This window comes from Arachis duranensis, chromosome 9 (genome assembly GCF_000817695.3).
Source record: "Arachis duranensis cultivar V14167 chromosome 9, aradu.V14167.gnm2.J7QH, whole genome shotgun sequence".
In the NCBI taxonomy this organism is placed as follows: domain Eukaryota; kingdom Viridiplantae; phylum Streptophyta; class Magnoliopsida; order Fabales; family Fabaceae; genus Arachis; species Arachis duranensis.
Genome location: NC_029780.3, coordinates 113,251,358 through 113,261,696, shown reverse-complemented (window position 1 = coordinate 113,261,696; position 10,339 = coordinate 113,251,358). Strand labels below are relative to the sequence as shown.

The following is a 10,339-nucleotide window of genomic DNA, read 5'->3' as shown; positions in this document are numbered from 1 at the left end:
TTTATATCATTGTCTTTAAAATTTTATAGGGTGCTCATTACTTTGTTATTGGGACAATTAATGAAGTTATGGATGAACCAAATTGGTGGTACTACTCATGCGTGTGTGGTCATGCCGTTGTTGACCATGAGGATCTCTACCTTTGTGATGCTTGTGGTTCATGTGTTGAACATGTGTTGGTCAAGTAAGGTTCATATGTAAATCTACTATTTTATAGATTAATTATTAATTTTATAGATTTTTGGTTAGTTCTTTGTTATGCTTCACTCTATGTGTTTTTAAGCAGATTTAATTTCTTGATTTTAGTTATGATTCTTGTTTCTTAATTGTCTTAGATATAGGATTCGTGTAAAGATTCATCATCGTGGGTGTGCTGTTTTGTTTGTTTTGCTTGATAATGTGGCAACAAAACTACTTGGAAAAACGTGTTCTGAAGCATTTCTCGGGGTAGATGAAGAATTTCCTGTTGATCCTAGTGTGCTTGCAGTATGAACTTTTTCATATTGAACCTCATTCAGTGTTTGTTAATTTTATTTTTTGTGTTCAACTGTATTGATTCTTTTATATTAAATTCCGAAGGTCTGTCGGTCATATTCTCCAGAAATGTTTGGTGTTGTTGTTGGAGAGGAGAAAGTTTTCAAGGTTGAAATTCTTTCTGGAGTTGATCCAGATTACTCCGGGTCCTTTAAAGTTGTAAATGTGTTTAGTAATAATCTGGAAGCAGCTGCAATCGATGATTATGTGAATGTATGATTTCTGACCCTACGTTACAACATCTTGATGCATTCCTCTTTTTTCTTGATCAATGCATTCGATACTTATTCTAAGTAAATTATCCCAGGCAAGGCTTCACGATCCGATTTTTGCACCAATCTATGATGCCTATTTGCAGTACGCAACTGCGAAAGATTACAAGACTCAAGTAGTGTGTGATAATTCTATTCAATCAGAAACTATTGAAGATATTATTACTGATCTGATTTCACCCAATCGCTGCTATTCTGATGTTGAGAACGTATATTATTTATTCTCATTTGTGATAAGATCTCCTTGTCCTTTCTTTTTTATTATTCTTGTTATATCATATGCTGAAAACTTAGTAATTGATAGTTTTGTAAATTATTTGAAGTTTGAAATGCTATATTAATTTTTTGTGTGCTGGCAGGGTGGTTTCGTTTTTATTTTGGGAACTATATCATCTGTTTTCAAGAAACATAAGTGGTGGTTCTCAACTTGTTTGTGTGGTTCTCTTGTGTCGGCTAATAAACAAACTTTATCATGTGATCTATGTCAGCTTCAATGTATTGATGCTGTCCCAAGGTGTTTTCTTCTTTAGTTTTATTCTGTTTTCCTCTGTTTTCGTAACTAATTATTATTCCAAACTTAACTCAAAATTTTCTTGTTTTCTACTGGTTTTTAAGATTCTGCTTGAAGATTGTAGTGTCTCATGCCAATGGGAACAATATTTTTGTTCTTAAAGATCGTGAGGTTGTGCAACTAATAAAGATTAAATGCTCGAGGTTCTTGGATAGTCACCCAGAGTTGAATCAGGTTCTCATCCTGCTGTGGTTTTAATTAGTATATAGTTATATAGATATATAGATATAGATATAGTTAGTTTGTATGTTTTGACATTCCTAAGAAATACGTAACCTATTATTATGCTATATTTTAACTATTTTGTTTTTTTTTATTTTTCGTTTTTAGGGATCTTATTGCAAAGTTGTTCCATTGAAACTAATTTCAAATCTTTTGCACAAAAAAGTTGTATTCATGGTTGATGCTAGGCCTGTGGGTTATGAGATGAATCGATCTGTGTATATTGTTCAACAAATTTGGGATGATGCCTCTGTTATTAATGTTTTTGAGGCTGTTTCTGAGATGAATGATCATAAGGTTTGGTTTTATGGTTTTTATAAGTTGTTTGATTATTAGTATTTAAAAATATCAATAACTGAGAGGATTTAAACTTTTTTTTCAGATTCGTGTTTTGGTTGATTCTTTGCCTGAAGTTGAAGACGCTTTAAGCCAATGTGGAAGTGATCATGACGCTGTGGAGGATCTAGATGCCTTTTAGTTTAATATGTTAGGATACTACTATAAGTTGTTGTTGTGCAGGATCTTCATGCTTTTTAATTTAATATGTTCAGATAGTAATTTAAATTGTTGTTTGGTTTATAATACAATGTTAGTCCCTTCTGAATTGTAATATGGATATAATTATGGTATTTATATATTTAATCAAATTTCTTTTTTAATTACGACAAAAAAATATGTGTTTGTTTTACCATTTTCAAATAAACTCGTGCAATAATTAATCAACTATTAATCAGTATTGTAAATATGATAATTGCGGAAAATAAATATATATACTGGTTTTTGATTGCCATTTTTAAATTTATGTATTCAACCTAAGGTTAGATTTAATTGTTATTAAAAAATATAGTTGTCTTTAGTTTTTTTTTATTTGTTTAATCAAATTCTTTTTTAATTACAAGAAAAAATATGTGTTTCTGTTTCCAATTTCAAATAAATCCATGCAATAATTAATTAATTATTAATCAGAACTAAAAAATAAATTGATAATTAGAAAAAAAATATAGATAATGGTTAATAAACTGGTTTTCATTACTATTTTTAAATGTATTCAAGTTGAGATTAAATTTAATTGTTATTGAAAAATATATATGATATAAGTTTTTTTAATTTCCTTTTTTTCTCCAAAAAATGTGAACTCAAGGTAGCCATATAGCCATTAACACATAACTCATGTTGTTGCTTTTGTTCATTTTTTTCATTTTTGGGTTTTTTCGTGTGTTTCTGTTTTTCACTTTGAAACCCGATTTGGTGTCTATGAGCTCAACGATGATTCCCTCCGACTCGCCCTCTCCAGAAGCAGAAAGCCAAGTACCCAGAACTTCGAATCGTTCTCTTGATATCGTTGATTTTGTTGGGTGGGTGTGTGATTCAATTAGAGTCGCGATGCATGCTGTTCTTTAGTCAGGGGCTTCTTTCTCTTCAAGTTCTCCGAAAAACAGATATCAGATCAATGAATCGGGTTCATCGAAAACTATTATCCTCTTGGTTCTTTTTCTTTTTCTTGATTCTGTCGATTTTTCTGATGAATTTTGTCATCGGTTCCACGATTGATCTGGGTTTTGTTGTGTATGGTTGCTCAGATGCCTGATTGTGCAAATTCTGTACATTTTTTGTATCCCTTGTATGCTTAATCGACATTTTTTTTTCTAGGGTTTGTGAAATTCCTAATCTTCCAAATTGTCATCGTTTTGGTATCTGTTCGATGTTTAACCCACATGTTATTGTTTAGGTTTTCTGAAATTACTAATTTGCAAATTTTGTATGTCAGCTGGTTTTTTTGTGGGTTCATGTTGTTGGTTCGATTTTTTTGGGTGTTGCTCTTACCCTTCAGTTTGAACTTATTATCAGATCTCCTTTTGGTACATGTTGAATTATTTGTTGCATGTCTTTTGTGCTTTTCATGAATATATTTATGATTTATTACTTTGTTTACATTCGACAAATTCCTTGAGTTTTTAAACTGTTTTCTGTTTTGAGAAACATGTTCTGTTATCTATGTTTGATGTAATGTTCACATGAAAATGTGGTTTGGATACATAATAACGTTGTTGTGTTTATTCTTTATTGGGAATTCAAAATTTGGGCCTCTTTAAGAAGGTATGAAGTTTGAATCATATCTGTTTCATGAATGTTGGCTTCAGTTTGAGATTTTTTTTAATTTTTATCTAAACTTTTTTTTCCCACTCATCTGCTGTTTTGAATGTATTCTTACCTAACACATTTACCAACTCTCATTATGATCAGTAGAATCATTGTTTGGGGTAGTAGATTCATAGATGGGCTGATATGACATATCTATATAATATAGAGGTATGAGTATATCTAATTTAATTAGCTATGGACACATTGACTGTCATATGTCAATCAATCAATCAATCTAGCCAAGGAGTCTAAGAGAAACGTATTCTACAAGCTTTGCTTTAGAAACTTGCTCATTCCTCTGGTATAAGTAGTACTGAGGTAATCCAGTATTGTGGAGATTTTTCAAGAGCTATCAGTTGCTCCTTACTTGTCTTTTTTCCCTTGCATTCCTTTCTGTTGAGATAAATCTCATATCCCACGCTGTTTTCTTTTGCCCATTTTTGGTTCTTTAATTTTTTTTCATGCATGTTCTTTCATCTTTACTATTTATTAATCGATAAGATGAGTGTTAGTATTGATCCTCTTCACAAAATCTCTCCATGGAAGGAAACTTGGAGTATTGAAGCTAAGATCTTGACCATTTGGGAAGATACTTTCATTGTTAATGAAAATATGCAGAAACTTTTACATGTAATCTTGATGGATAAGCAGGTGAGTATGTGTGTGTTTGTTGGTGTGTGTGTGTGTGACTGTGTGTGTTTGTGTGTGTGTGTGTGTGTGTGTGTGTGTGTGTGTGTGTGTGTGTGTGTGTGACTGTGTATGTGTTATCAAAAGCTCAGTTTTTGCTTAACTAAATTGTGTATTTTAAAATTCTGATTGTGATCAGTTTTAGTATATGTAGTATTTCATGGTATGATATTTAGAAATGGTCAGATTATTTTTTTCCCTCTTTTTTAATTTCCCAGCACAATAAGGTCCAAGCAACTGTTGAGGATGATTTGATCACAACTTTTGTTCATCAGTTAAAAGAAGGACATGTGTGCATTATTTCCAACTTCAAAGTGATACCTAATGGTGGATTGGTTAGGGTTACAAGACATCGATTCCGGATCCTTTTCAAGTGTAGTACTTCTGTTGTTGCAGCTCCGAATAAAGTCATACCTAATCCTGGTTTAAGTTTAACCTCCATGGACGAGATTCTTCAAAAGCGCACTGGTTATGAGTACTTAATAGGTAAGTTTCGTTTTTTCAAAATTCACCGAAAATAAAAGTCTTTTGAAGCAAGGTTATTAACAGCTAAATGAAATGTCTTGTGGTATTGTATCCGGCAGTTTAATCTTTTCTGGTATAATTTGAATAAACAGATTTTGTTGGAATGCTGTGCGGATTGAAGAGAAAAATGGATGTTGAGTGTAATGGAAAGATATTGAAAGTTATTGTGCTTGTGGTTTTTGCTGATGGGTATCCTTTGGCTTTCTGTTTTTCATTCTATTTTTAAATTATGTTATGCCACTTTTTCATTTCTTTTTATTGCTCCTGAATTGTTCTATTGTTGTATTCCATTTATTATAATGATTACCCAGGAAGAAAATACCCTGCAGTCTTGTTGGTGACTCTTCTACTCTTATAGACATCAGTAGTTTGCAAAAGTATCAGAGACCACCAGTTCTTATTTTGCAATCTTTCAAGATCAAAATCATTGGAGGTGAAAAGTGGTCCATGTTGGACACATGTCTGAGCTTGATTTGTTTATATATTTTTGTTTACGAATTAATTGTTTCTTTACGAATTAATTCTTTCTTATTGTGTTTTGTGATTTGTAGATAAAGTTAGCCTCCAAAATGTGATCAATGTTTCTCGGGTTTCAATTAACCCTGATATGCAGGAAACTGTGAATTTTCTCAATCAGTTAGTTCCATTAAATTTTTACTCAATTTTGTCACAATGAACTGAAAAATTGTGCCTTTCTCTTCATCGCTCACTTGCTCATTCTCTCTCTCTCTATTGTTCACTTGCTGATTCTGTCTCTGTCTCTAATGCTCACTCACTCACATTCTTACTCTTTCATTCTCTCTCTCTCTCTCTCTCTCTCTCTCTCTGTCTCTCACTTTATCTCTTTTCCTGAAATTATTTGACTCTAATATTAATGTTTTTTTATAGATACCATATCGCAAGTCACCATTTCAGTAGACTACGTAGTAATGAGATTGGGGATTTGGTATCTGTAATTGATGATGAATCTTTTGACTGGAAACTAATACGGACTATTGCTAATCTCAAGGGAAACAATGAGGTGTGTATTGTTAGGTTTTTAATATGTTTTAGGTCTATGTAAGAAGTACTGATGTTAATTGATTTTCTCATATTGTGGATGTGCTTTGTCTATTCAATTCATAAAATTTTTGTTTTAATAGGATGGACAATTCTTTGTGGTTGGAAAAATTAGAGAGATTGTTGAAGATCCAGAGTGGTGGGTCTTTTCTTGTGTTTGTGGTCATGCAATTGTAGGTGATGATAATGTGTTTCATTGTCAGCTCTGTGGCAGAGAGGTCCAGCATTTTATGATCAAGTAAATCCATGCTGTAATTTAAAAATTTTCTTTCATCTGTTCTGATTCAATAATATAAATAAGCTTCAGATATCAGCTTCTTGTGAGACTCACAGAAAGATTAATCTGATATTTATTTTCTTGGTTATAGTTATAGGATTAAGATACTTGTTGAAGATGGGACTTCTTGTGGAATGTTTGTCTTGTTAGACAGTGCAGCCACTAAGCTATTAGGGAGAACCTGTTCTGATGTGTTTTTGTTGTTAGAAGATGAACAGGAGGTATGATTAATTCTGTTCAATTTTATTTCTGTATACTCTATCAATAGCTATTTTTTATTCCTCAATTTTGTCGATTAATTAGTGATGACTTTTCAATTTCTATCACAGAAAATTGAGCACCAATACTGTCCACAATTTTTTCATCAACTCATTGGGAAAGAGATTGTTTTCAAAGTTCAATCAAAGAGGATTAACACTCGCGGTTATTGCGGTACCTTTAAAATCATCAATGTGATTACTGATGCATCTTTCTTCAACAAACTTGAGTCTGATCAGTGCATCAATGTTAGTACTCTTTCTTTGTGTTATATATTAATATTAATTAATTGATTAATTGGAGGAATAATTTTTTGGATATAGTTTGTTGATTCCCACTTTCTAATTCTTTGGCTGTTGTTTTGAATGGTTTCCTTTACATGCCAATATGATTTTTACTCATAATTTACAAAGTTTGCAACCTTTTGTAATTCATGCTTTGCTTCCAAATTTTAAGGATATTAGTTCTGATTCGGCCTTTAGCCCAATAGTTGAAGACTTCTGCCAGTGTGGACAGCTTAGAAGTTATGACAACCAACTCATATCTGGTGTTCCAATACAACTGCATATCATTAAAGAGATGCTTGCTGACATTCTTTGTGCTAAAATATATTCTTCTGCATCAAAAAATGTTAGTAATTATGTTTATGTTCTCAATCGTCTGAACTGTGTCTCAACATATCTTGTATGATAAAACATGCATCATAATATGCCAATTACTGTTTCTCTATAGGATCAGATTTGTATTTTGATCAGTGAAATTATTGATGTGCCGAAACATCAGAAGTGGTGGTACTATTGCTGTTTGTGTAATGCACCTGTTTCTCATGTTGGAAATTTATTTTATTGTTATCTGTGTAAAGTTGAGTGTTTTGATGTCATAAGAAGGTATCTATTTTATCTCTTGGAGTTCTTGGTACCATTTTTTCTTTTTGCTTAATTTCATCTTCTACAACTGTCTCTTAGTGTATATTTTTTCTTTTGTTTACATTATTTAGGTATCGCATCAAAATTATTGTTTCCCATTCAAATGGGAGCAATATTTTCATACTTGAGGATGATGAGGTGATGCAAATACTGAAAAAGAGTTGCTTAGATTTTTTGATGGACCAAGGAAATTCGTCCCAAGTAATCATTTTGTTTTTAATTTAATTTAATTGTCCTTGTTTTCAGTTGACTGTTTATGGTTCAGGTATGTGAATTTTGCTAATGTACCTATTCTTTTCTTTTTCTTTTTCTTTTTCTTAGTCAACGGATGATTACACTATTCCGAATATCATGATTTCTCAGTTGATGAACAAGAAAATTGTCTTCATAGTGGATCCTAGACCTATTGGATATGATTTGAATAAATCTCTTCATGTTGTTCGTGCAATATGTGATGATGTTGATATTGTGAGCTTTTTGGAGGACTCCATCCATGATAATCAACAGCAGGTGGTACCATTATTATGTAAATCTGATGTTGCGTTATTCCACTCTGTTTTTTTTTTTATCAAGTTAACCTCAATTGCCTATATTGTTATGTGTTTTTTCATGGGCGATGTATTAAGTGTTACTGATGTTATTCCTCTCTTGTTCCATTTAGAAATTTCCTCTGGATCCCTTTGTTCCTCATTTTCCTTTCGAATTTAAGAATCCTGTTGAGTTTCACTCCAATGCAACCGTTCAATGTTCATCGAGCTCAGGTGCTCCAGTGCATGATGCTTCACCGATTTCCGTTCTGAACTGGAATTGTTGGGTATTTCTTTATCTAATGGGCTTTGATTCTTTATCTAATGTGTTCCTTGTTCTTATATTTTGCTGTGTTCTCTGTAGACTGTTAACCATGCTTTTCATGCAAGAATCTGCTCCTCACAAGGTTCCAATTTAGTTGGCAATCATCAGCCTCTCACTATTAGGGAGGAGTTTCGGAGGGCCTTTGGACATTGTGAAAATACTACCGATGTTGTGGAAAGGATGGATGAGTGTAGTGGCTAATTGTTTCTTACATTACAATATATATTTATATAGATATCTATAATATCATTGCAAGACTCTGAAGAATTGTTAGAATTTTGCTTAGTTGTGTTAAATTTAAATAATGAATTCCAAAATCATTTAAAAAATGTATTTTTTTAAATTGTGTTATAATTTTATATTTAGATTTAGATATCTCATGTAAAAGGATATTTTTTAGTCAAATTGGTTAAATGTATTTCTTATTTATTTATCATGTGAAAATATATATTTCAAACAAAATTTTAAAACATAAATTTCAATTACTAAAAAAAAAATCTAATGAATTTTTTAGTAATTTTACTTTTATTATAAAAATATATCAACTCTACTAAAAAGTAAATAAAAATATATTATTCATCCTTTTTTATTTTTTCGATTTAGTAGTCATCCAATACTCAAATACTTAGTTGGTTTTATTAATTTTTTATTGATATATCTAAGTTATCTATCTTAGTACTTTAATAGTGTATAGTTAGATATTTTTTTGATAAAAAAAAAGGTTAAAAATTTCTAGGCAGCGAAACGCTGCGGTTCCACTCAATGAGACAATTAGCAAGCCCTAAGTGCATCCTCCCGTGCCAGACCTAGCATTCCAGAGTCCAGGGCGCCGTTTCAATCTCATCGACCTCGAGAGAGCCCCTCAGCTCCGTTCAGCGACCGCCTCGTGCCGCCGCCATTGTTCGTTCGAACAGCTACCGTCTGCGCGCTCACTTCCCCTCGATCGCGAAGCAGCCATCGCAACCTTGGAAGCCTCCATCGCGCGGTAGCCATCGTCTACTCCAGCACTCTTGCATGCTCTGTCTCCCTCGGTGTTTCTGTCTCCGTTGGTCACTCGGTGTCTCTGTCTCTGTCTCTCGGTGTCTCTGTCCCTCTCCGCAACCACAGTCTCTTGCATGTTCTCTAGGTAATTTTTTTTATTAACTATCAATTTATGATTGAAGTCTGGTATAGTGAAACTCTGTGAACTCTGATATAGTGAAACTGTGTTACTGAAATAGTGAAGCTCTGTGAACTCTGATTCAACTGATCTGAATCTTTATTTGAAAATTATTTTTTGGTTCTTTGATTTTTAGGTTGCTTGCCGCTTCAATTTGAGGGGATTCTGAATTTTGGTTTAAACTGTGATTGAATGTTCTTTGGTTTGGGTATTTTTCACTTTCCTGAAAGCTTAGCTTTTAATTCGTTGAGATCAAATTATTGTTTTCAACCTTGGTGATTTTTAGATATTCTTTTTGGTTGCTTTCTTTTTAAATGTTTCAATTGGTGTTATTGTGTTGTTGGTGTGATTTAAATGTTCTTTTTGATTCTTTCTTTTGCTCGAATGCCCAGACAATGCTTGATTGCTTGGGTTTGCTCAGTGATTACATTTGATGATAAATTTTATATTTATAACTCTATTAGTGCTTTATTGTCTGTTTCTATAGTTAAATTTTATTAAACTTTTCTGAATTTTCACTATGTTATTGATTCAAAGTTTTTTGAGTTTTGTTCATTGTGTGGTTGCACCATCCCAGCTCTCAATCTGTGCTGACTTGCTGCCCCTCCTCTGTGCTGCATTTTTATTTTGTTTCAGCTGTTTGTGTTTTTGTTTCAGGTCCTCTTGTGTTTGTTGTGCAAAAATATCAATTTGTTTTACTTTTTGACTCAGCAAAATTAAGACAATATTTCCTATCTTTAACCTGTGCATTGTATATTTTTTCTTTTTATTTTTGATTTTATTATAAAACGGTTTTTTCGGTTCAACTACGGTCAAACCGGTTAAAACTATGAACCAGTGAACCAGTATCTAGAG

General features: G+C 32.5%; 1 protein-coding gene across 1 annotated transcript; it reads left to right on the top strand.

Moving 5' to 3' along the window:
* The first annotated feature begins 4,242 nt into the window (after positions 1–4,242).
* Positions 4,243–8,108, top strand: LOC127741618 (uncharacterized). The gene is made up of 14 exons (XM_052254410.1): positions 4,243–4,392; positions 4,647–4,914; positions 5,046–5,142; positions 5,265–5,386; positions 5,505–5,589; positions 5,842–5,974; positions 6,096–6,151; positions 6,381–6,510; positions 6,619–6,795; positions 7,004–7,177; positions 7,280–7,434; positions 7,545–7,674; positions 7,795–7,986; positions 8,100–8,108. Exons 1-14 carry the CDS (start codon positions 4,243–4,245, stop codon positions 8,106–8,108), a joined length of 1,878 nt encoding a protein of 625 aa, XP_052110370.1.
* The last annotated feature ends 2,231 nt before the right edge of the window (positions 8,109–10,339 follow it).

What these genes read in the sequence shown, in the direction of transcription:
- LOC127741618 (XM_052254410.1), top strand. Translation starts at nt 4,243, where the DNA reads ATGAGTGTTAGTATTGATCCTCTTCACAAAATCTCTCCATGGAAGGAA. An exon ending in AGTCTGATCAGTGCATCAAT is followed by an intron (nt 6,796 to 7,003) that starts GTTAGTACTCTT and finishes CCAAATTTTAAG; the next exon opens with GATATTAGTTCTGATTCGGC. An exon ending in ATTCTTCTGCATCAAAAAAT is followed by an intron (nt 7,178 to 7,279) that starts GTTAGTAATTAT and finishes GTTTCTCTATAG; the next exon opens with GATCAGATTTGTATTTTGAT.